Here is a 26,986-nt window from a genome sequence, read left to right on the forward strand (position 1 = left end):
TCCTTTGAGATTCCTCCAGGCCTGGAGGAGATGCTATTGGGGTGCTCATGAAAGTGAGCCCCAAGGGGAAGCAGGAGTAGGTAGCCGGTTGGTGATCTTCACTCTTAAATACCTTCATTTTGCATTGAGCTAATCTTTATCAGGGACTGTTATGATGACATGAGTTTTCTGTATAGGAGCCCCTGAAATGTCTGATAAAGGGAGACTAAAGCCCTCAAGGGTAAGGCAGAACAGAACCACTAAATAGGTCCTATGAATCCCCAGGTGGCTTTCCTATGGGTATGTGAGGTCTCCTTCAAGGTCTAGCAGCCGTTCTCAACCTGTGGGTCTTGAACAATGAAAATACATCCTGCATATCAGATATTTACATTATGATTCATAACAGTAGCAAAATTACAGTTATGAAGTAGCAACAAAAATAATTTTATGGTTGGGGGTCACCACAACATGAGGAACCGTATTAAAGGGTTGCAGCATTAGGAAGGTTGAGAACCACTGGCTAAAGGGTGAGGAAGGGGCCACCATCAAGGACCATGTTGGGGAGGGAAGTGGATGGTGTGATAGAAAAGAGAGCCTGTGGCTCCCTTAAGGAACTTACTGGAAGGTAAGGGATTATCTAAGGGAAAACTTGTGTTTTCATGGAGGCCTGAGTGGGAGACAGATATCTCTACTCCAGAGCTTCTGGTGGGAGAACTCCGTAAGAGAGGAATGGGCGAGGGTTTCTTCAGGGGAGCGTGGGGTCTCTATGGGGTGGGGGGGGGTCTTCCCAAGGGGGTTGCAGGTAGCGTTTTCGATAGGAGATCAGCGGCATGGAGCTCTGCAAGGGCCTGTGCCAGGGAGGTCTGATAGACAAGCCCTGAGAGTCAGTGGGCGGAAGTGCGGTCCCCACCCACCCTCAGGCGGCCCCACCTCCCGGGAGCGGACTACACTTCCCGGCAGCCCCTGCGGGCGGCGGCGGCGCGGGAAGGAGGGGGCGGCGGTGTGAGGGGCGGCGGGGGCGGCGCGCGCCGGGCACGCGCGCCGGGGACCGTGGCGTTCGCGGGGCTGGAGCTGGAACATTAACCCCGGGAGGCGCGGCGGCGGCGGCGAGGGAGCGAGCCGCGAGCGGGCGGGCCCTGCCTGAGGGAAGGGAGGAAGGGGCGGGGAGAGCGCCGGAGGGAGGCCGGTCGGCCACGGGCGGGCGGGCAGGCAGCGCAGCGCCGAGCGGCCCGCGGGCCCATGAGGAGGCCCGGGGACCATGGGCTCCAGGATCAAGTGAGTGCGGCCGGGCCGGGCGGGGCGGGGCTGGGCCGGGCGCGGGGCGGCGAGGCCGGGCCAGGGCTGAAGGCCGTGGGTCGCGCGGGGGACTTGTTGCCGGGTCCCCAGGGACGCCCCGCGTGCCGGCGTCACGCGGGTAGGGGGACGGTTGCCATGGCGATTGAGGGAGGCGCGGGGGTGGGGTGGGGAGCGCGTGGGGTGGCAGGGCGCCGGTGGTCAGGTGTCCCCTGCTCCTCTTGGGGCAGGAGCCGCTGAGATGACCAGATGGCCTGCCCTCCGGGGTCACGGAGAGCCTCTGCCAATGGTCTCACCACTGTTGGGGGGAGGGCGAGGAAGGTCCGGAAGCAACTCCCCGAATGGGTGTGTTTGGGGCGCCCCTGAGACAGAGGTAGCGGCCGGTGCCGAAGGCCTGCGGGGGGTGTGGGGGGGCGGCACAGAAGTCGGTGAGGGTCTCGGAGGGAGGGGGCCACTCAGGGGCCTGAGGTCTGGACACTCGGGGGTGCAGGCCCTCGTCTCCCTCCTGGTTCCCCTCTTACCTGTGCTCGTCCCCACCGTGTGGAGCGGAGCACCTGGCCATTGCGGGGCCGGCTCTGGGAGCCAATGGGGCGCGCTGCTCCGCTGGTCCCTCCACCTGGCGTCCCCGCCGGGGCTCGGTTCCCCCGGGGGCAGGATGGTTGCTGCGTCGAACTTCAGAACCCATCGGAACCTTGTTTCTCTCCTTCGGGGCTGGAAGCTGACTTGGGGAAGTACGGACTCTCGCACAGGCCGGTTTGGGTGTGTGGTGTTGGGCTCTATCTCCCCTCCGAGCCAGGTCCTCGTTCGGCCTCTCCCTTCCCCAGCTCCAGAGCGCGAGATGCCTTATCTCTAATGACTAACAAATGTTCACTCCTCCTGAGTAACAGGCTGGTTTGAGGGCACTTGACAACAAAGTTGACAGCATAGGTTCTTCCTGAAAACAGCTTTCACGGGACACTTGAAACCTGCTTACAGGCAAGCCCGTGGAATGTGTTTATTTCAGCACTGTGAGAATTGTGCCAGGGGAAGTTTGAAAGGGGAAGGGCTTTCGGGGCAAAATCTAGTAATTATGCCAAAGTTGCATCCTTGTCCCCTCGCTGTCCATGCAGTGTGACTTTTGTTCAGCCGTGTAGTCCCCCGGGGCCCAGGCTTCCAGCCACAGACTGCGTCTCATACTTGCTGCCACAGCCCCGAGACCTTTGCTCCATGGAGCTAGCAGAGTCTGTTCATAATGAAAATGGAAGAGTTGGACGAGAACACTGTTCTTCGTTTTTGTGGAAACGAGGGGACAAATGTAGAGGCGTGCCCCATAGAAGAGCTCGAGAGCAGCGGTTCTCAACCTGTGGGTCGCGACCCCTTTGGGGGTCCAACGACCCTTTCACAGGGGTCGCCTAAGATCATCGGAAAACACATAGCATATCAGATATTTACATGACGATTCATAACAGTAGCAACATTACAGTAATGAAGTAGGAATGAAAATAATTTTATGGTTGGGGGTCACCACAACATGAGGAACTGTATGAAAGGGTCGTGGCATTAGGAAGGTTGAGAACCACTGCTCTCGAGGCTTGGGAGGTGAAAAGACACAGTTGTTGAAGTATTGGGATTAAAGAGGCACTCCACGTGTAGCTCCTGCTTCCAAGGAGGAGTTTTAAACTTGGATTTCAGTAGCACTGAGGAACACTTTCCAAAAGCCACCTTAGAGCTGCAGAGCATGCTTGTGAGGATGCTTACCCTTCTTGTGACGCAGAAGTTCAGACACCGGTCTGATGCGAGGCAGGTAGAGAAAGCCCAACAAGCAGGAGTTGAGATGACTGGGCTTTGGGTCTCTGTCTTGCGTGTGAACATTGCAGGTTAACAGATACATATCTCAAGTGCGTTTTGGGAACCCATCACTCTGAGCACTTGGGCAAGAGAACTTACTAATGTAGTAAATTAGTATAAAGACTAGCCTTGATGTTGAAACTAGACTGCTTTGTGATACAAACTTGGGCAATATATTAACTTTACTTGTGGTGAGACTGAAAGAGAATATGAAGAGAGATTACGATAAGTACTTGTGATTTACGGTGACTGTTGAGTATGCAACTTCTGCCTGCAGGTAGGAATGGTGGCCAGGAAACCTGCTTAGGTGCAGCCCTACTTGTTGGAGGACGTAGCTTTGGTTGCTGCTGACCATTCCATGCTGATAGGAAAGAAGACACGTAGCTTAAGGGGTTCACCTGTCTGAGGTGAAATCTGTGTGCAGGCTCCATTGTGTAGGACAGTCCTGGGGGTGGGGGAGCAGGAGGCAGAGAGTACACTGTGGTCCCTCCAAGCAGGAGAGCACCATGGCTGCCTGTGTTTTCTTTTGCAATCTCTGATGCTATGTGGCCCAGTCTGGCTGATACGTAGAATCAGATTTGGATTCAAATTCCAGTTCTTTTGTCTATTAACTACGAAGTTCCTTATTCACCCCGAGGATAAAATGGGGAAAACTGTTGTTGCAGGGTCATTATGAACAGTAACTATAGTATCACCATGACTGCAGGGTCCATATTAAAAGTTCAGTAATTGTTAGTTTTCTTTTACACTTTCTCTATCAAAAAACCAAGAAAACTAGTATATTTTATACCAGAAATGTCAGAGAACTGGACGTTTCAGATAATGGAGAAGAAAGTTTTGATGATCAAGGAATTAGACTGTTAACATGCAGGGCAGGACTTAACATTCTCTCAGTAAAAAATAAAAGCTATTAAAAACAATAATCGTGTAATTGTGAAGCTGGTGTCTGCTGTATGATCAGTTGAGTTGCTAGGCATAGGTATTGAGATTTAGTGCCTGATCAGACTTTCCTTTCAAGCTAAGGCTGGTTGAGTACAATCTCTGTGTCAGACATGGTGGTAATGCTTTATGTGAACCATTTCATCAAATCCTCACAACTGTCCAGTGATGTAAGTACTATGAGCCACATTTTTAAAATGAGAGAATGGGAGTTTATAGGCCTAAGATCAGATACTATCTCCTGGAAGCCTGCCCTGGTGCCAGTCCCCCTGCCCCCACCTCAGCTTTCGCCAGGTGCCCTTTATCTGTGCATCCCCCTCCCCAGCCTAGGCCAGGTGCCCCTGATCTGTGCATCCCCCTCCCCAGCCTAGGCCAGGTGCCCCTGATCTGTGCATCCCCCTCCCCAGCCTAGGCCAGGTGCCCCTCATCTATGCATCCCCCTCCCCAGCTTAGGCCAGATGCCCCTGATCTGTGCATCCCCCTCCCCAGCCTAGGCCAGGTGGCCCTTATCTGATCTGTGCATCCTCCCCAGCCTAGGCCAGTGGCTCCTCATCTGTGCATCTTCCTCCCCAGCCTAGGCCAGTGGCTCCTCATCTGTGCATCCTCCCCAGCCTAGGCCAGGGGCTCATCTGTTTCAGTGGCCCCTTGTGTCATAGCACTAAATCCAGTTCCTTGTCTGTCTTCCATACTCAGCCTGACATGAACTTTTTGAGGGTAGGGACTCTCTTATTTGTCTTTGAGTTCTCTGTGTCAAACCCAGTACCTGACACACAGATTGTTTAGGAAGAGTTTATGGAATGCATTTAAGAATATGTTAGGATCTGAATTAAGATACTATTTTAGTTTATATAGAGTTAAAAGAACAATTTGCTACTTGAACTCTTGAGGAGGAAGAGTTTTATAAGTTTTTAAGCCAACTTGCCCTGGTCTAGGCAGATAGTTCCTTATGTTTTCTAAAGAGTTTAGTTCATGTTCACTTTATTTAGAGGAACATTGTCTTGCCTCACACCAAACACTTACTTGACAAAGGAAAGAAAAGGTCACCAGTTATGCAGGTAGTACCCTGGAAAGCTCCTAAGCTTTAAACCTGAGCAGATACTTAAAGGATAAAAGGGGCAGTGGTGACTAGTATCTTCGACAGCTATGTTTAAATCTTAGTTGGTGTTTGAGTGATCCCAGTGGACTGGAATGTGGTTAATATGAAGCAATTTAACTGATAATGCAGACACACAGCAGGAAACGGTGTGGCAGCTTAATACTGCTTGTGGTAACATCCTAGAAATTGTTTCCAGGCACCAAAGGCAGGAAGTGGATTGTAAGTAATCGAAGGAAGTATTCTAAGTGAGTTTGAAGAAACCTGACATTTATGGACTCGGAGAAAAGCATACTCAAAGATGTGAAGGCATAGAGGACAGGATAAGGCAGCTGATTTGGCCTTGGGGTGTGTTTATTCTGCATTAGCCTGTATACCTGTCTTCTGTCCCTGTCAGACTGACCACTTTGAGGTTGGTGACCAAGAAATTTATCCATTTATTCATTCACTCATTATAGAACTAAGAAGAGTGTCAAACACATATTAAACACTCAATAAATGTTAGTCATTATAGTTATCACAACTGGTACTATTATATTATGTGCCTGATAGTGCACTAGGGCATAGAAATGAAGAGATTTTCCTTCGAGTTAAGGCTTCCCAAAGTAGTAGTAAGACAGAAATGTGAAACAAAACCAACTCCCTGCAGGCCCCCACCCCACCAAAAAAAAAAAAAATAACCCTAAGTATAATACAAAAAGATCATTTTTTAAAATACATTTTTATTGATTTCAGAGAGTAAGGGAGAGGGAGAGAGAGAAAAACACCAATGGTGAGAGAGAACCACTGATCTGCTGCCTCCTGCACGCCCCCCACTGGGGATTGAGCCCGTACCCAGGCATGCGCTCTTGACTGGAATTGAACCGGGGACCCTTCAGTCTGCAGGCTGATGTTCCATCCAGTGAGCCAAACCAGCCAGGGCAAAAAGATCTTTTTTATGGTGGAGTTGCAGCCAGTGATGACTAAGTGAATAAGTGGAGGAGAGACTGTTTTCCAAGGAGGGCTCAAGAAAGGAAGGCTTCATCAAGAAGATACTGTTTTAGTTGAGACAGGGGAGATGAGTAAGGATATGAAAGGGGTAAGAGTGGTGGTGGGGGGGCAGTGGTGGTGATGGTTGTGATGGCAGCAGTCATAGTCATCTCAATACAGGAATGGCACATTAGGGAAATGAAAATACTAATTACCATTTTATTAGGCACTTAAATGCTAGGGATAGTGTTAGACATTGGGAATTGTAATGGTGAATAGTAATACATACTCATTCCTACTCTTGTTGGAGCTTACAGTCTGGTGGACCTGACATAAAAAAACCAAAATCAATTCACGTAAAGCTATGTGGGTGTGCTACAAAGGAAACAAAATTCTGAGAGAATGATAGGAGCCGCTGTCCTATTTTAGATAGAGAGGGAAGGCTTACAGTGGAGATGATATTTGAGCTGAGACACAAAGGATGAGAAGTCATTGGTCATGTAAAGAGACTTGAAAAGACTTTTTATTCCAGGCAGAGAGTAGAGAATATGCAAAGGCCTGGAGGTAAGAAAACCCTAGCCGTATTTCAGGAACGGATAGAAAACCAAGGGGTTTGGGAAGTGACTGATGGTAGAGATATTCGAGGTTAAGGTCAGAGAGAGAAACTGGGGCCTGAGCAGGGACTTGTAGGCCGTGGTCATCTGAAAACAACTTTATTAAGTTATAAGTCACATATTATAACATTTATTCTTTTTTTGGTTAATCCTCACCAAGGATATTTTTTCCATTGATTTTTAGAGAGAGTGGAAGGGGGGCGGGGAGAGAGAGAGAGAGAGAGAAAGAGAAACATCAATGTGATTGGTTGTCTCCTCCACGCTCCCCGACCTGGGCTGGAGATTGAACCTGCAAACCAGGTATATGCCTTTGGGAATTGAACCTATAATGCTTTGGTGTCTGGGCCGACACTCTAATCACTGAGCCACACTGGCCAGGGCATAAAATTTATTCTTTTATAGTGTACTAGAGGCCTGGTACATGAAAATTCATGCACTTGGCGGGGTCCCTCAGCCCAGCCTGCACCCTCTCACAATCTGGAACTCGTCAGATAAGGTCCCTAGGCCTGGCCTGAGATCAGGGCCTATTGGGGCTTTCCTTCCCCCGGCTGCAGGCCGCTGGCCCCACCCCCGCCACTGCCACTGCTTGCCATCTGTGCAGCGCTGCCCCCCCCTACCCTGCCACTGGTGGCCTCCCTCTGCAGGCGACAGGCGTGGGGTGATCGTTGGCCGGCCCCATACCTGCCACAGAGTCGCCGCTGGTGACCTGGGCCTCTTTCTTTGCTGGGGGGCGGGCCAGCCCTGAAAGGGGCTGTCTGCCTACCTGGTCACCTGTAACCGCTCGCCTGCCTACCTGATTGCCCCTAACCACTCGCCTGCCTACCTGATCACCCCTAACCGCTGGTCTGCCTGCCTGATCACCCCTAACCACTCTACCTGCCTGCCTGATTGCCCCTAACTGCTTGCTTGGGGGCAGAGCCAGCCCAGCAAGGGGCCGTCTGCCTACCTGATTGCCCCTAACCACTTGCCTGCCTACCTGATCACCCCTAACCGTTGGTCTGCCTCCCTGCCTGATCGTCCTTAACTGCTTGCTTGGGGGCGTGGCCAGCTCAGCGAGGGGCTGTGGTGGTTCTGGTCTCTGGTCGTTCTGGTTGTTACACTTATGGTGGCTGGCCTTTTATGATATAGGATCAGTAAATGGTTTTTAGTATGCTCACAAAAATGTGATTGATCACCACTGTCTAATTCCAGAACATTTTTATCACCCCAGGAAGAAGCCCCATACCCATTAACTGTCTGTTGCTCCCCCTTCCCCTCCAAACCCTCTCAGCTCTAGGCAATCACTATTTGTAGTTGCTGTAGATTTGTCTATTTTTTTTTTTATAGATTTGTCTATCCTTGGTATTTCTTTTAAATGGAATCATCTATACATATAAAAGCCTAAGTGACTGATTGACCGAACGACTGGTTGATTGGACGCTATGACGTGCACTGACCACTAGGGAACAGATGCTCAACGCCCAGGATCGGGTTCCCTCCTGTCTGGATCGGGCCTGCGGGAATTGGGCCAAAACTGGCTATCCGACATCCCCTGAAGGGTCCTAGATTGCAGGGTGCAGGACAGGTTGAGGGACTCCACTGGTGCACAAATTCGTGCACCAGGCCTCTCGTACAATATATAATCCTTTGTCTTTCATGTAACATAATGGTTCCAAATGTTATCCATATTATAACATATGAACATTTTATTTTTATTGCTTAGTAATATTTCATTGTATTGACAAACCACATTTTATTCCCTCATTCATTTATTTGTTGTTAGGAATTTGGGTTGTTTTCACTTATGAATAACTAGGGACCAAGTGCACGAATTTGTGCACCTTAAACTGTGGGCTTCAAGGCTGTGGTAGGCACGGGGGCAGGTCTCAGCCCTCCTCTGCACCCCTACCCAGCCCCTCCTGCTGCATCCCCCAGTCCCGTCTGCTGGCAGTCCCGCTCCTGCCACTGTTGCTCCTACGCACTGATGGCACTGGCCCCGCTCGCACCCACTGAAGGCGTGGAGTGATTGGGGCTGGCACTATCCATGGATGTGAGCAATGGCTGCTGCCCCAATCGCCCCTTAGGAGCAGGGGGAGGTGGAGAAGCCCTGAGGGGCAATCAGAGCCAGTGCAGCCGCGGGCAGCAGTTGTGAGTGGCGGCTCCAGTGCTGGCAGTGGGTGCGAGTGGGGCCGGCGCCGGCAGCAGGTGCGAGCGCCTGGTGGGACTGCGGCATGCGGGAGCAAAGAATTTTCAGTATCCATCAGAGGCTTGCCTAATGACAGCGACTGGTGCCCCACCTTCGTCTGGCGCCCCTGTTCACCTGCTCCACCATCCTGCTGTGGCTGATGCCCACCATGTTCTGCACTTTGCCACCTGCTGCCAATGTCCACCATGTTCTGCACGCGTCCCCTGGTGGTCAGCGCGCATCATAGCGAGCAGTTGTTCGGTTCCGCTGTTCAGTCTATTTGCATATTAGGGTTTTATATATATAGATGTTATGAACATAGAACGGTATTGCTGGATCATATGGTAACTCTATTTAAGGAACTATTAAACTGTTTTCCAAAGCAAGTGCACCATTTTGTGTAAAGTGGTATCTCATTGTAGTTGGTCCAGTGAGTTGTGTAGAAAACGAAAGAGCAAAGTAGACAGAGATAGTTTTCTCAGAAGAAGTTGGAACTTGAACCGAAAGGAAGGTGAGATTTGGAGAAGGGAGGAAGGATTTCCAGAGGAAGAATAGTGGAATGACTTGGAAGTGGGGATAAGCCCATCTCTGGTACAGAGCAGCAGGCTTGACTTCTTAGGATAGCTCTGCCAGTCTTTTTTTTTTTTTGGAATGCTTGTTAAAGGATCCCATAACCAACATGCACCACAGGCTTGCTTGCTTCTTGAGGCCAGTTGCGTAGCACAGTTGACCTATCGCCCTTACTGTGGGATAAGACTAGAAGTTGAAATGTGACTTCCCTTAGCGGGCTTCTCCCTCTAATGCAGTGGTTCTCAACCTGTGGGTCGTGACCCCTCGGAGGTCGAATGGCCCTTTCACAGGGGTCCCCTAAGACCATCGGAAAACACATATATAATTACATATTGTTTTTGTGATTAATCACTATGCTTTAATTGTGTTCAATTTGTAACAATGAAATTGGGGGTCACCACAACATGAGGAACTGTATTAAAGGGTGGCGGCATTAGGAAGGTTGAGAACCACTGCTCTAATGCCTCTTCTCTTTTCTCTCTCCACCATAGTGCTCTCGTCCCACTCCCCATCAGAGACAATACAAAGACAGTACAAAAGTCTTGTTGGAGGCTGAGCTCCCCCGTATTAGTTGTCAGAGTTAGTCAGTTGAATATTCATGATGTTTTTGGAAAATGTATTGGGTGCAGCACCATCATTTAATCTTAGCCATTGTAGTCAATGTGGAGGGATTTGTGCAGCAGATAGGAAGGGTGAAACAAGGAAGGGAAAAACCTGAAGTATTGCTGTAGGAAAGGATTTATTTAGGCCATCTGTAAGGTCCTGGCTGGAATTCTGGTTGTGGGTTGCAAAGGCTTAGCCTTTTTCCTGGCCCTAGGGGGAACTAATATCTGGATTTGCAACATCCTGCTTAAAAGGATTTTGTGGGGAAATGGAAAGATAAACAAGGAAGAAAAATAAACCAAAGAGAACAAAACAAAGTTGGTCTCCTCTCCTTTTTTTTTTGGAATTCATACCCATTCTTCTAAGTATTTAGGACTTGAAAAGGAGACAAATAATGGAAGTAACAAAAGGCATGTTCAAAATATAAGTTCCTCTAAAAAAGATGTTAACATTCCAGAAGTTTATTTGTAAGTTGGCTAATTGCATTTAGAATATATTTTTCTCTTAGAGATCCTGTTATATATAAATCAGTGGCTATCAAGAATAAGGACTTCCCAGGCATAGGGAACTATGTGTGCAAAAGACAGGGAGGTAACAGGAATAACTGAGATACAGGATATGCGGGTGAGATTATAGAAGGTGAAGTTGAAAAAGTAGGCTTGTGCCACTGGGACATGATGCCATTGAAGGATAGAGTTCAGATTTGGGTTCTTAGGAAGCTTACTCTAGCAGCAGTATTTTAGGACAGTTGATATCTTTGGCTTGTGCAAGATGATCCACCGAGGTGTGAAAAGAGTATGGTAGAATTTATATTTGTTTTTATATTAACCATCAAAATTTCTGTTTTTGTGTTTTACAGTGCTTATATTAGTATAGTAAAACATTCTTACAATTTATAAATAAATATATGTATAGCAATTGTATGTTCAAATGTTTTACTGATAGGAAGGAATGCATGGAAAAAAAATTGGAGACCACTGGTTTACTAATTGTGTTATAGTCTATACTGCAGAAGATCAAGGTCCAAAGTGAAGTGTTGGTTGCTGAAAGAAAAAGGATGGATTTGAGGGAGATTTTAGGTAGAACTGCATGACTTGGTGACAAATTACGTGCAAGAGGAGAATCAAAGATGACTTGGCAAGGTTAGCAAAGTCATATTATAAATGAACTAGAGGCCTGGTGCATGAAATTCGTGTACTGGAGCGGGGGGTTCCCTCAGCCCAGCCTGTGCCCTCTCATAGTCCAGGACCCCTTGGGGGATGTCCTGGGGCCTAAGCCAGCAGTCGGATATCCCTCTCGCAGTCCGGGACCCCTTGCTCCTTACCACCCGCCTGCTCGCTGCTCCTTACCGCTCAGCTTATGGCTGAGTGGTGCTCCCCCTGTGGGAGTGCACTGACCACCAAGGGGCAGCTCCTGCAATGAGCGTCTTCCCCTTGGTGGTCAGTGAGCATTACAGTGACCAATCATTCTGGTCGTTCCGCCGTAATGGTTGCTTAGGCTTTTATTATATAGATGTTTGGAAGCTGAGGACTGGTTATATAATGTGTTTGCTTCTCTAAGGAAAAGTGAAAAAGTATGGCTGGGAGGAGGCATTTTAGTATGCAGTGAGAAAGGAAGAAATCTTTTAAGGGCTCCATCGTGAATGTGTGTGCTTTGTTAGGTGAGTAAGACCTAAAGTGGACTGGGCCAAGTTGCCGAGGGGAAATCTGTTCATGTTAGATTTAGAGAGGGAGAAATAATAAACTCTTGAACTCACTTTAGCCACAGGAAAGGTTGCATTGATCTTGCCTGGGCTGTATGAGTCAAAAGGAGGAAGGAAACCAATCTAGAGAAAGATGTTTGACTCCAAGCAAAAATTCTTGTATTCCAAGGTATGAGAGCAGCTGGGGGGATGGCCTTGGAGATGCTCAGGCTGGAGTCCCCAGAACTACACAGAATCCCCGCCTGATTTCTAATAAGTTCCTGAAGTTTTTTAAAAAAATATTTATGAGAGGAAGCTAATTCACCTATAAGGTTGTTGTGAGGATTAAAAGTGATCTTATATGTAGCCTTCAACAGATAAGTGACTGTTTAGTAGATGGTAGCTATTATTGATATTGCTTGGAGAGGATGGTATACACTTGTGTGAACAACCAGGGGCTAAAAAAAGTCAGAAGAATGCATGTGTTCCTTTTCATAGTTTTAAGACATAGAGAAAGTTTTTTGCTTGCTCTCTATGAGTATGTCAGTATATCTGTTGTATGTTTTACTGAATTTATTTGCAGGATTGCTATTCTGATATATGCAAAGCACTATTCCTTTTGCTGGTTGGGGAAGAGAAACTTAATGTCTATTAAGGATAAGATAAGCCTGCAAATAATTAGAATGTTAATATTTAAGAACATTTATGCCTCCTTACAAATAATATTTGAAAATGGTATTCAATTTTATAAAATACTTATATCATTTATATTTATCTTTAGCTGGTATTACTATTCACTTCTAGTCTTTTATTTTTCCCCCAAAACAGTATTGTTGACAGTATTACAGATGACTCCCATTTTTAACTTCTCATTTTTTTTTCCTGAGTGCTTAAAATTACTATTTTTTAATTTTTATATTTTGGAAAATGTTAAATATCTATGAAAGTAGAGAGGCTAGTATGAGCCCCCAAATGTCCATCACTCAGTTTCAGCACTTATTAATTAATGGCTTACTTAGTTTCATTTATAAGTAACTGACTATAAACTCCCGCCCCCACCCTCCAGTCCTAGATTGCTTTGAAGCAAATTCCAGATGTCATATCTCATCTTAAATATTTTCATGTGTTTCTAAGAGATAGACATTCTTTTTAAAAACCATGATGATGATATCACACCTAAAAAATTTCCTTTATATCATCAGATATCCAGTGTTCAAAGTTTTTTAGTTATATCAGTTTTTTTTAAACAGTTGATTTGTTTGAATCAAGTAAGGTCAGATTGTAATTGGTTGGTATATGTCTCCTAAGTCTCTTTTTCCCCTTTTGCAGTTTATTTATTGAGAATGTTGGTTATTTGTCCTATATGTTTTCCATTGCATCCTGTTTAATATGTTCCGTTCCCTTTATTTCCTACAAACTGATAGTTAGATGTATTGACTTGATCAGTTCAAGTTCATTTTCTTGGCAAGAGTACTTAAAAGGTGGGATAAGTACTTCCATCAGGAGGCGCATTATCTCTTTTGATCACTGATTAATCAGGGGCTGTAAGATGGTGATATTTTGTTTCTGTCATTTCTTCCTCATATTAGCTAAACAACTTTAATGAAGGAAACCTTCCTCATATCAGTTACTTAGGTACCTTGAGGTATAGTTCATATTTGATTCCCTTTATTCATTTTTTAGCCGATCTCTGGATGCCGGTAACAGCCACTCAAGATGGCGCGGTCTCCGGCTGAGCCGGCGCCCCGGGGGAGGTTTCCCATTTTTTAAACTGAGTTAATTTCCTACCATTTTCCAAAGGTGACTGATTTTATTTTTCGATTGTCAATTTAAACACAGATTTTTTAAAGTCTACAGTTGAATGGTTTTTAATACATCCATAGAGTTGCACAACCATCACTACAGTCTATTTTAGAACACTTTCATTACCTCAAAAGAAACCCCATACCCATTAATAGTCACTCCCCATTTTTTCCCAAGTCCTCCAGCCCTGGGCAACCCTAATCTACTTTCAATCTCCACAGATTTACCTATTCTGGACATTTCATATGAGTGGCATTATATACTATGTGACTTTTGTAAACACAGATTTAAATAATTCTTGCTATATTTCAGTCTATTATGGTTATCCCTATTGATGTTTAATTTGTCCTTTCTTTGCCCAGTGGGAGCGTCTTCAAGTTAACTTTAGAGTCCTTTTGACAAGATCCAAGTAGTTTTTAATAGTTTCCTTCCCTTTTGGTGTGACAAGATGTTCTAGATCTAGACTCTTGTATGCTTCCTGCTCTGGACCTGTATTCTGCTGTTTCTCTAAGGAGTCTTGCTTCCTTTTGGTGATAAATGGTATTAGAGATTATAGTTTTGGGACTTTTTTTTTTCCTACTAGATCAGTTTTCTCCAAGGGTCAGAACTAGGATGTGCATGTTTCTGTTTTTGTGTATGTGTATTTTTAAAAGGTAAGCAATATCACATGTCCATATTATAGCATTTTTATTTAACCTTATCATTCATATACCTGAATCTCCTGTCATACCAAAAGTCCTGATTTCATTGGATTGATTGCTTTATCCCACAGTACCCACACAACTCAACAGCAATGCTAACAAAAGCACCAACACTATGATTACTGAAAATGCGTTTTTGTTTTAATTTGGCTTTTTTTTTTTTTTGTCCTTAGAGAATGTATAGTCAAGTTACTGTTTCAAAATCAATAGAGCCCATCTGGAGTGGCTCAGTTAGTTGGGTGTTGTCCTGTGCGCTGAAGGGTTGCCAGTTGATTCCTAGTCAGGGCACATATCTGGGTTGCAGGTTTGATTCCTGTTTAGGGCATGTTTGGAAGGTAGCCAGTCGATGTTTCTTTCTCTCTGGCATCAATGTCTGTCTGTCGCTCCCTCCCTCCCCCTCTCCATCTATCCCTCTCCTTGAACCCCTCTCCTCTCCTTCCCCTCTCTAAGCATGCTCATGGGTGAGAAATAAAGAAAATCACTAGAAATAGTTTCTTTCTCTGTGGTGGGTCACTAACTCAATACATAAGGTTTTTGCTTTTTCTTTCAACCTTTGGGATTGCTTTAAAAAATTATTAATTACATAAAATATTTATATGGTTTCAAAGCTAAATCTATAAAAGGTATATTCAGAAAAGTCTCATTTCTATCCCTTTCTTACCACTCAGTTTTTTCCTTCTTTCATAGGTGGCTAGTTAAAAAAAAAATTCCCCTATTTGTCATGTCTTTAAAAAAAAGTAAAATTATATCTATATCTGTATATATTCACACCTCCTCTCACTAGCACCTCAGATAAATGGTAGCATTCTCTGCACTTTTCTTTTCTTATTTTATACTCTAAAGCAGTGGTTCTCAACCTTGGCTGCACATTAGAATTACTTGGGAATCTTTTTAAAATCCTGATTTCTGGGCCTCATCCTCTGGAAATTCTGTTTCTTTGTTATGAGGTGGGGCCACAACATTAGTAACAAAGAAACAGAATTTCCGGAGGATGAGGCCCAGAAATCAGGATTTTAAAAAGATTCATTACTAATGTTGCCCCACCCCATAACAAAGAAACAGAATTTCCAGAGGATGAGGCCCAGAAATCAGGATTTTAAAAAGATTCCCAGGTGATTCTAATGTGCAGCCAAGGTTGAGAACCACTGCTCTATTATGTGCCTCAAACTCACAACCTAAGTATATGCCCTGCCTGGGAATCGAACCCTCAGCCCTTTGGTGTATGGGACGATGCTCCAACCAACCGAGCTACTCAGCCAGAGCTAATGCCATGCATTTTTATTCTTCATAGAAGTCATCAGTTTTCATTGTTTTTCTTTCATTCTTTCTTAAAAAGGCTCTTACTGTCTTTTTATCCTCTTTTCTCCCTGTTGCTTTCTGTTCCTGTTTTGTAGAAGTTACGTTGTTTCTGTTCTATTTAAGGATGCCAGTTTCCTGAAACATTTCTTAATCATTTCAGAGATATATTCTTCTTGCAAGAGATGATGTTCCCTCTTCCCCATTCACAAGATTTTTAACAGGTCTTTTATTTTCCCATATGCCCTTTAGCAATGTGAGCTCTATCTAGATTTGCTAGTTGCCACAAGTGAATGGGTTACACTGTTTGTGCCCCATGGGTGACGGTCAGGTCCCCCTTCTCAGATCTGTTGCTGAAGAACTGATTCATGCTCATTGTTCACAGTTGAACTTCCAGTGACTAAGCAGGTGTTTGTACTACTGAGGTAGAATTTTATTCACTCAGTGCCTGATACCATATTTTGAACTAATGACATAGAAAAGAAGCTAAAATTCACTGAACATGCTCCATTAGAGTTCTTGCTCTATTCTCACTGTACTTTATGTTGTACTTGTTTTTGTGTAATTATTATAACCAATGTAACTAATTTTAAAAAAGTAATCAAGAGATTACATAACTCCCTCTCCATATTAAACTGTGTGTGTGTGTGTGTGTGTGTGTGTGTGTGTGTGTGTGTGTGAGAGAGAGAGAGAGAGAGAGAGAGCGAGCCAGAGATAGATATCCATGAGACTAATCAGGGTTGAAGGGCACAATATCTAAAGGTGGGTAGACAAATTAATCTGCTATAATAGAAGAGAGGTAATGAGGGCTGATATTTGCATAGATCCTTTTGTTTTGCATCACATTGCCTTTCCGAGTCCAGGTATCAGTGAGGGTTGTCAAAAAGTAGTATCAGAAGAAAGTCTTTACAACTAGATGGATGATGACTCCAGGGGTAGTAACCTGGGTGACTGATAGAGCTAGCATCAAAAATAGGGAATTGAGTTATTTGGGGGAAATAAATCATTGGTTTGTTTTGGGTTCTATTGAGTGTGAGATTACTATCTGTGGGAAGCTCTCCAGGGACAGTTGAAATTTGGACTTGAAGGTCATGAGAGAGGTGGGAGCTAAATATATAGTTAGGGAGTCAATTACAGAGTGGTGAGTAGTGAAAACTAAAGGGATTTCATGACTCTTTAGTAGGCAGATAGAGAGTAGGAGAGAGGAAAAGATCAGTAAATATTGGGGACATTTCACATTTTAAATCCAAACATCTCCTCCACTGCTGCTCTCTGGGGTCCAGACCACCATCCTCTGTTACTCTAGTGGCTGTAATTCGTCCATACTGGGTTCTTTCTACTACTCTTGCTTTTCTCTAGTCCATTCTCTAAACAGTACCCAGAGTGAGCCTTCCAAATAGGAAATCTGATAATGTCAGTACATTGCTAAAATCACTCATTTGCTCCCCATATATCCAGATTAAAAACTATACACCTAACATGGTTTACAACACCCTTTGAGATCTTGACTCTGCCTATTAATATAAAAATAGTAATGACTAACATTTACTGAACTCTTTTGAATATTAGTACTTATTCTAAGTATTTTACATTTGTTACCTCATTGAAGCTTAATCTTTCAATTTACCCTCCTTAACAACATAATGGAGAAGGTACTGCTCTGATCCCCATTTTGCAGATGAGAAAGACACAGAGATTTCTAGTTGCCCAGTGTCTTAGAGCTAACATGTGGAGAGCCAAATGAAGTGACTAAAGCTAGAGATGTTTTTTGCCCGGAGCACACAGTTTATGGGGAGGTAGAACCTGGTATTAGAGCTCATATCTACTGAGTGTGCTCTCTTCTCCATTTTTGTTTGATCCCCATCTCATCCATCGCACCCCTGACCCCCTACCTCTACGCACACATACATATACCCTTGGTTAACTTTTAATCATTCTTCAGGTTTTATCTCAAACTAGAAGCCCGGTGCATGAAATTCATGCACTGGGGTAGGGGCGCTGTCCCTCAGCCCAGCCTGCAACTCTCCAATCTGGGACCCCTCAGGGGATGTCTGACTGCTGGTTTAGGCCCGATTCCTGTGGGATCGGGCCTAAACTGGCCGTCAGACATCCCCCTCACAATCCGGGACTGCTGGCTCCCAACCGCTCACCTGCCTGCCAGCCTGATCACCCCTTAGCCCCCCCCCTCCTGGCCCGATCGCCCCCAACTGTCCTCCCCTGCTGGCCATTTTGTGGCTATGGGCGCTACCATCTTTGAAGGCGTGACAGTCAATTAGCATATTCCCTCCTTATTGGCTGTGGGCGCCGCCATCTTTGAGGGTGGGGCAGTCAATTAGCATATTCCCTCTTTATTAGATAGGATAGAGCTCTGGAGAAAACTTTCAGCATCTCTTTTACCCTTCCTGCTGCACTTAGAGGAACTTTGTCCATTAATCCTGGTTGTTATTGATTGTCTTTCCCATAGTCTGTGAATTTCATGAAATCTGGTACCTTGAGAGTCTTGCTCACCATAAACCTTGAGTGATTTGCACTGTATCTGACACATAGTAGGTGCTCAGTTAATATATATTAAATAATTAATTGAGTGTTTAACTCAATATAGAAGTTTAGTCTTGACTGAATTTCATTCTTAAAAGTAGTCTTTTCATATACACGTATTTAATTCCCAACTATTTATGTTTATAATGATTCCAAATAATTGGTATCTTCAAATTACGCTTTGTCAAATCCCTTTGGGACTGTAAATATTAATATTTGTGTTATTTTTTTAAAGATAATGTTATGCTTTATTTCTAGAGTAACTACTGATAATCATCAGAGAAAGACAGTCCACAAAGTGCTGGTTTAACTGGAGGATGCAGCCTGGGGGTGCCTCAGTTGCTATGATTAGAATAAAAAGTCACTTATTCTTACACTGATTATTGAAAGTTGTTTCTACTCTGCCTCTAAGCTGGTTTTTATTTTTGGTGCCAGAAAATAGGCAGTCATAGTCTGGAATTAAGGAGGAAGAAAAATAGAGTATTCTGATGGCCCACTTAATCGATTTTTTTTTAGACAAATTGGTCTGACCTTTCCCACTGTGGTCTAACTTCCTCATAGGAAAAGTTTCACAAAGCACAGAAAAGAACTCATAGCAGGGATATGAGTTGCATATTACTAGTTCAGTGGTGGTCATACATGTTCAGGTGATAGAGTCATGGTATTTTTTTGTGGACTATTATGAATATTTATATATGAAATTTTAAAATACATTTTTTCTTAAAGCAGATACTATTATATATTCTAGAATAGACAGAGAATAGTGGGTGAGAAAGATTTAAGAAAATTTATGGTAGGAAAACTTAATATTACCATAATTTTTCATGCAAATTGGGAATAGGCCATTTTTTGGCATCTTAGACTAGTTCCCAGACCTCCAGTGTTTGAAGTAGCATTGTTGGAGAATGTCAGAGTACCATTGACAGAAACTGGTGGGTCAGGAGGGAGAACTAGCAGCGAGGTCAAGAAGAATGAATTTGGTTGACTATAGATTAATGATACGTCAAGGAGAAATATGCAGTTAAGCAGTTAGAAGATAAGCGTAGTATCTGTCACATAGTAAGGCCCTCAGTGAATGTTGGATGCCACTGTTACCAGGGAGAGAGGGTAGAAGTTTGGAAATCATTGGCATAATGAGGAAGATGGAACTCTGAGAGTTGTTTCAGACTGAATAAAGCAAAGCACAGTTCAAGGTTTGAACCTGGGGGGAAAAGAGACATAGATAAGCAGTGTAGAATACTTTTGGGAGGTCAGTGGACTCCAGAAAAGATGGTTTGACTTAATGGTGGGTTATGGATGTCCCCTTTAAGAAAATAGTTTCGGTATGGTGTTGCATTTATTCAGCCCAGACAGAAATCTAGGAGTTATCGTTAATACTTCCCATATCATTTGTCCCTCTAATTTATTGATAAAGTACTGTTAAATTTACCTTCTTAAGTAGGACACAAAAAGTAAATTATATAAGAATGATTGATAAGCTGGACTTTATTAAAATTAAAATCTTTTGCTCATAAAAAGATACTCTTTAAGAAAATGAAAAGATAAGCCACAGATTTCTAAACACTCACACATTTGAACAGTTCTTTCTGTTTCCACTGCTGCCTTTATATAGATTATTACATATATCTAATATCTATTTATAACTTCAATATATAAATCCTTACCACTCTTTAAGACAATCAAATAAAGAAAAGTGGGCAAAGAATTAAACAGATACATTATCAAAGAAGACATACAGATGGCAAATAAGCATATGACAGGATGCTTAGTGTTAGGCATTAGGAAAATGCAAATTAAAACTACTTTGAGAAAGCTCCAGCATACCCAATAGAATGGCTAAAATGAAAAACACTGGCAATATCAAGTGTTGATGAGGATGTATAGCAATTGGAATCCATACATTGCTGATAGACTCAGAGACAAACCTTGGAGTTCAAAACCAATTTTATGGGGTCTTTCCCCAGCTCCCCTCCTTCTGCTGTCTCCCTGGTTACCTGGTGCTCCCTTTTCGTTTTGCTGCCAGAAAACTGGGACTTCATTTACTCCGTTCTGCTGTGTACTTCCCATGATTGCAGTGGTAGTCCAGACGTAGCAGTGGGAGGACAGAGAGGGAAAGAAAATAAATTGGGATTTGCCCCACTCTCTTAAGGACACACTCCTGATTGGAGAAGAAGTTCTTTTAATCCCTGCTTTAGGTGCCTGTAGATTCTTGCTTCTTTCCCATTCCTTTGTTGGGGAGCACATGAGTCTTGGTTGGAAAGTTTGTAAGGAGGACATTCTGAGAAAAGGGAAGTGTGTGGAAGGCCACCTGCCCTGTTTATCGAAATTCTGACTTAGGGGAGTGTTGAAGGCGGCACCCCTAATTATTCCTTGACCTTTCCAAACAAGTTTGTGCATATGCAGACCCCTGGGTGTTTACTGGAATCCTTATGCTTAATCCCTGGATGCCCTTGCCTAGAGGACAGTGTAAATACACGTGTCCTCCCAAGATTACTCACCCTATTGATTGTATCTAAAAGATAAACTTTATCTCAAACTATAATAAAAGCCCAGTGAAGCAGGCAATTGAGGCTGCCTGGCTGCTATAGCAGGGGTTCCTTAGACTCTCTTTCACAGCAAACTTGTGTCGGAGTAATCTGTCCATCTGTCGTTCAGGGGCTGCTGGTCAGCCCTGCACTCCTTGAGTCTGAACTAGAAAGCTTCCTGGAAGTCTTTCTGTCTATGCTGTTGTCCACTTCCAGTTTTTGAACTGCCTTGAGTTCATGCTGAGTGATACTGGAGGGAAAAAATTGTAAATGTACCACTGGTCTTCTACCCTAATCCATCTACTAATATTGACTTTCTTGATTCCTCAAAAATAGCTGCTTCATAAATTTTACTCTGGTTGTATATACACTGAGTGGCCAGATTATTATGACCACCTGACGTTTGTAGGCAAATTAGCTACAGTTTCGCGCCGAAGTTGCTAGAGGGCCAGATCATTATAAACGTCTGAATAGCACAACATACCATAGTATCATTGCTGATCAAGTTCATCCTATCATGTTGATGGCATATCCCAATAGAGATGGCTTCTTCCAACAAGACAATGCTTCATGCCACGGTGCTCTATTGTGCAGGAGTGGCTTCAAGAACATGAGGGAGACTTTACCTTGCTTAGGTGGCCCCCACAATCACCAGATCTCAATCCAATTGAGCATTTGTGGGACGAAGTTAAAAGAGCCATCAGGCAGCTGGTTCCACAACCATCAGATCTCACAGAACTGGACAGTGCTATTCATCAGGCATGGTGTCAGATTCCTCGCATCACCTTTCAACATCTCATGGAGTCAATGCCAAGAAGAATTGTCGCAGTATTGAAGGCAAAAGGTGGCCCAACAAAGTACTGATAGGGTGGTCATAATAATCTGGCCGGTCATAATAATCTGACCACTCAGTGTATGTTTTTTTAAATTGATGTGAGAGACAGTGTAGAGTGCACCTACTACATTTTACTTGGACCAGAACTTCTAGATTTCTTATTTGTCTTGATATGCATTCCTTGGACTTCTTGAATGGGTGAATGTATATCTGTTGACAGTTTTGGAAAATTTCCAGCTATTTTCAGACCAAGAACTAAGTGAAGATGAGACCCCACCCCTCCCCCACCCTCCCAAAAATAAAAAAAAGTAAATAGAGCATTAAAAGCAACTTTCCAAAACCAGCTATGGGTTATGTCCCGTTCTCTTCTCTTCTGGAATATTGATTAATTTTGTATATTATACTTTCTGCGTCTGTCTTCTATTCTTTTGCTTTCTCTTTAAAATGATTTCGATCTCTCTAAGTGTTGTTCTCTATAATTTCTGTAAACTCACTAATTCTCTTTGGTTGTATCTTTTCTGCCCTAAGCCATCCATTCAGTTATTCTTTTTAAAATAAAAAAGAAATATTTAAAATAAAATAGAGAAATATTTTGTTCTTTTTTAAGTTTGCTTCATCATGTCATAGTTTCTCACTCTTTACTCATTTTCCATTCCTTTTATTTCTTTAAGCTTATTAAACATTTATTCCAAATTCAGTCTCTAATAATTCCAATATCTGAAGTCTTTGAAAGTCTGATTCTGGCATCTTTTTTTTTCTTTTCTTTTCTGAGGGTCTTATTTTATGGGCTTTATTTTCTCCTGAGTGTTTTCAAATTTTTGCCCAAGTTTATATTTCTTATAACTTTTTGTGAGAATTATTTTGAGCCCTATGTTGAAGTGAATTTTTCCAGAGAAGATTTACATATTATTTTGTTAGTGTTCTGTGGCCACTTTTAGTTTGTGACAACTTGGACTTAAATTCCTGGGTTGAGGTTTCTCTAACCATTCCGTAGCAATTCCAGCTTGTGGTTGAACTAGAAGGAAGATTTTCCTTTCTATCTTATTGCCAAATTTTGAGACTAGTGGTGCATGCCCATCACATCATCGTGTGTGTGTGTGTGTGTGTGTGTGTGTATGTGTGTGTGTTTCTACCTTGATCCCCTTTGTAGCCCCAGTTTAAATTGTGAGGGAAGGGTATCTATTATACTTTCCACCTTAGCCTAAACCTTACCTTTGCCTTGTATTCCTTGAGCCCCATTAGTTTAGGACAGTGGTCAGCAAACTGCGGCTCGCGAGCCACATGCGGCTCTTTGGCCCCTTGAGTGTGGCTCTTCCACAAAATACTGACTTCTGCGCATGGGCCACGAAGTTTCAATTGCACTGTACGTGCGCGCCTGCATTTGGTATTTTGTGGAAGAGCCACACTCAAGGGGCCAAAGAGCCGCATGTGACTCGCGAGCCGCAGTTTGCCGACCACTGGTTTAGGAGAATGAAGACACATTGGGTTATGTAAATGCCTTCAATGGGAAATCGAGTTTTTGTGTGTTGGTTATCCTGTTGGGTGGGTTCCTATCTTCACTTAATTCTTTGTTTTAATCTTCCTTATTTTCTTGCAAACTCATCAACTTATTTATTTGAGAAGATAAAAAATACCCATTATTTAGAATTGTTTTCAGTGGCCTATCAGAAGGGTACTTCAGCTTGTCCTATTGCCAAAAATGGAATTTGCAGCTGTACCTTTTCTGTGTTCCAGTCAGGCTCATTTAGTTGCTTTTCTTCAAATTTCACATGAACATTCACATGAACACTTCTGTTCTCTGATCAGGCTATTTCCCTTTGCTCACAATCCTCTCCCTTCTCCACACCTGGCCAAATCCTGTTCATCTGGCCACGTTCACTTCAAGTTCCACCTCTCCTGTGATGCTTCTCTTGAACACCCTAGCTCAGTAGTTCCCAAATGTTTAGAATGTTTGTACCAAAAAAACCCAAAAACAACAACAAAAATTAAAAACAAGTTTTGTGGAACCACATAGAGATGGTCATTATTTTTGAAAAGAAATTACATTTTTACATCAAAAAGCAGGAGGAATATGATGCCAGTTAAGGATAGTTTTAAAAAGTGAATTAAATATATTTATGTGGAAAGGACACTATACTGCCCCCTTTTCCCCCACCTCATTTTGCTAGTGACTGATAAGAGCCTTATTGCAGACTGTCCACAGAGTTGGACCCATGGCCTTATCCCAAAATGAGGACTACAGCCTGCAAACCCACAGCATTTTGTTTTACTAATTCTGTGGCACCTAGTCATGTTTGACTGTTTACCTTTACAAATGTTTTGTCTCCTTGATTAGGTTGTAAGCTCCTTAAGAGTGATTATATATATGTAGATTACTCATAAATATGTGTTGAATGACTTAAATGTAGATGCCTCCAATGATAGTTGAAACCTAGAAATATTTATAGAGCATATATCTGAGTATATCACAGCTCTGAATTTTGTTTATATCTTGAGGAAAAATAAGTTTTAATAAGAGTAATGAATCTATTACTCATCATCTCTCTTAGGGAACTTCAGTTAACAAACTTATTGAGTCCTTGTTAAAAGCCAGGCCTTTTGTTAGGGTGCTAAGAATATTGACATGAAGTAAAATAAGGTTCCCAGTCTAGTTGGTAATATATACATATAAGTAGAAAGCATCGAATACCACCCGGGAAGCCTTATAATATAGAGCCTTGAAACAAATCTTTTGACAATGTAGAGAGAGCAACTGTTTTTTTTTTTGTATGGGAATCTGAGAGGCCTCTGGAGAGGAAGACACATTTGTTCATTCATTCAGGAAATATCTAAGTGCCTACTACTTGCCAAGCACTATTCTAGATGCAGCCTGAATGAATATGACTTTGTTTGGTGACAAGCACATTTTAGGCAGGGAAATTGTGATCAAGAGCATACCCTTTGAAGTAACAGCAGAACTGGGTTTGAGTTCATAGACTCACTAGCTAGATATTTGTCCTTGGGCAAGCTATTTAATTTTTACATGACTATTTTTATAATATCCACAATACCCCCTACCTCACAGTATTGTCATGTGGATAAAATGAGGTATGGCATATTAAATGCTTATTTAGCACAGTGCCCTGCCCTTCTGAAATAGCCGAATAGTAAATATACACACAAGGAATGGAGGGGAGTGATGATTGAGATCTAATGGAAAGAAGTTCAATGTGATTAATGTAGAGTATGTGTGTGTGTGTGTGTGTGTGTGTGTGTGTGTATGTACACCCATGCATTGGTAGGGGTAATGGCAGGGGAGACTGAGAGGTCTAGCTGAGGTTGAATTGCTGAACAACTTTGCATGTCATGCTAATAAATATCTTTTTATTCCTGAATGTATGTGGGGGCCTTGGAGATTTATATTTTCCAAATGTGTGGTGGTGTGCTGAGCTGTAGCATAGTAGTTAGGAGCATGGATTCTAGAGCTAAACTGCCTGGGTTCTATTCCCATCTTCCTCATTCCTAAATGCCTGACCTCAGGCAAGTACTAATCTGTACCTCAGTTTCTTTATTAGTAAACTGTATAGTAAACCTACCTATTTTATATGTTTGTTTTGTTTGCATGTATGCCCTTTGAGCCACTTTTGTTTTTAAAACTATAGAACCCTTTGTCAGAGGAAATGTTATTGAAATTTAGACATCCTATATAATAAAACCCTAATATGCAAATCGACTGAATCGTGGAATGACTGGTTGCTATGACGCGCCCTGACCACCAGGCGGCAGATGCCCAATGCAGGAGCTGCCCCCGGTGGTCAGTGCGCTCCCACAGGGGGAGTGCTGCTCAGCCAGAAGCAGGGCTCACAGCTGGCGAGTACAGTGGTGGTGGCGGAGCAGCAAGCAGCGAGCGGAGCAGTAAGGAGCAGCAAGCAGGCGGGCAGTAAGGAGCAAGGGATCCCAGACTGTGAGAGGGCGTAGGTTTGGCTGAGGGACATCCCCCCCCCGCAAGTGCATGAATTTTGTGCACCTGACCTCTAGTAAAACATAAGAGTTGTCTATGTGGTGGGTCCCTTTCATTTCTCTTCCCTTTTTCTAAGGCCTCTGAGCTACATCTGTCCAACTCTGTGAAAACCACTGCCCTAAAGCAAGTGATGACTGACTGTCCTTCACTTAAGTATTTGTTGGATGTTCAAGACAAAGAACTTTTACAAGTTGAGAGCTTGGGAAATTAGCATTTGTATTAATCTAAATCAATATTTTGATACATAAATTATATTAAACTTCATGTTAATTAAAATATGACTATTTTGTGAATAAAGGATTTTGCAAAAGAGCTACTGGATGTCAGAACTGGAAGATATCTTAGTGATCTCTTACAGATGAATATATTGGATGTTGGAGAGGGAAGTTTTTAAAGCTTTGCTAGAGCCAGTCCCCAAGTGCCCACATTTCAGACTTCTTAGCCCACTATTGTCTCTCATTTCTTGCTCAAAGCTGCACAGCCAGTTCATTGTCAGAACCAGGGCAAGCAGATAGTTTGGACCTTTCTAGGATTCATGCTTCATATACCTCTTGCTGTTTTACAGTATATATTCTTTCTTTTTAAAAAAATATATTTTATTGAATTTTTACAGAGAGGAAGGGAGAGGGATAGAGAGTTAGACACATCGATGAGAGAGAAACATCGATCAGCTGCCTCCTGCACACCCTCTACTGGAGATGTGCCCGCAACCAAGGTACGTGCCCTTGACCGGAATCGAACCTGGGACCCTTGAGTCTGCAGGCTGATGCTCTATCCACTGAGCCAAACCGGTTAGGGCTATATTCTTTCGCTAATGTTAACTTTACTCTAAAGGTTACTTGGTGAGTCTAAGGATTGTTTTTTTAGCCCTCTATTTGGTCTGGAAGCTCTGATGAGGTATTTCAAGATTCTTTTCATTATATTGATAAATTTTAATAGCTGTGACTAAGTACCACCTCTCAATAAATCTAGGGCAGAGTTAAATTATGTAAAAAAAGTAAAGATGCTCTAAATAAAAGTGGGAATTTTATTATAGATCCACTATAGCTGCAAATCTTATGGAAAGTTAAAGTTGTTTTCTTGTCTGTTAATGATCTTTATATTAAGGAAATAGCAGACACTTGAATAGGTGTCCATGGCAGGTTTGGCTTCAATTGATTGATTTTTCTCCTCCTTATAGGTTATATTTTCCTGATTCTTTGCATGCCTGGCAATTTTTATTGATGGCCAGACAATGTATTATTTTACCTTTTTGGTTATGGGTATTTTTGTATTCTTAAAAATATTCTTGGAATTACTCAAAGCATTAATCTGAGGCAATGGTAGGCTTATCTCATTTGTTTTCTTTCTTTAAAAATTAAAAAGAAATTTTCAATTACAGTTACTATTCAACATTATATTAGTTTCAGGTGTATGCTTAGTGGTTAGACATTTAGATAGCTTGTGAGGTGATCCCCCTGATAAGCCTAGAACCCACCTGACACCATACACAGTTGTTATGGTATTATTGACCATATTTCCTAAGCTGTACTTTGTTGCCTGATGTCTTAAAAACT

The 26,986-nt window shown here is 43.1% G+C and overlaps 1 protein-coding gene across 4 annotated transcripts in view; it reads left to right on the forward strand.

The window, feature by feature from the left end:
- Positions 1–1,112: 1,112 nt before the first annotated feature.
- DENND1A (DENN domain containing 1A) overlaps positions 1,113–26,986 on the forward strand; it is a 461,262-nt gene continuing 435,388 nt past the window's right edge. For 2 of the 4 annotated variants that reach the window (XM_070430715.1, XM_070430714.1), the window contains exon 1: positions 1,113–1,254. Coding sequence is in view for 2 of the 4 variants with exons in the window: in XM_070430712.1 (XP_070286813.1) it covers positions 1,238–1,254 (17 nt within the window). In the remaining 2 variants the exon portion in view is untranslated. The remainder of the gene's footprint in view (positions 1,255–26,986) is intronic. The other 2 variants (XM_070430712.1, XM_070430713.1) reach the window with 2 other exon arrangements.

The sequence above is a fragment of the Myotis yumanensis genome, unplaced genomic scaffold (assembly GCF_028538775.1).
Source record: "Myotis yumanensis isolate MYYU_CA2020_CCGP unplaced genomic scaffold, mMyoYum1.0.hap1 SCAF_12, whole genome shotgun sequence".
In the NCBI taxonomy this organism is placed as follows: domain Eukaryota; kingdom Metazoa; phylum Chordata; class Mammalia; order Chiroptera; family Vespertilionidae; genus Myotis; species Myotis yumanensis.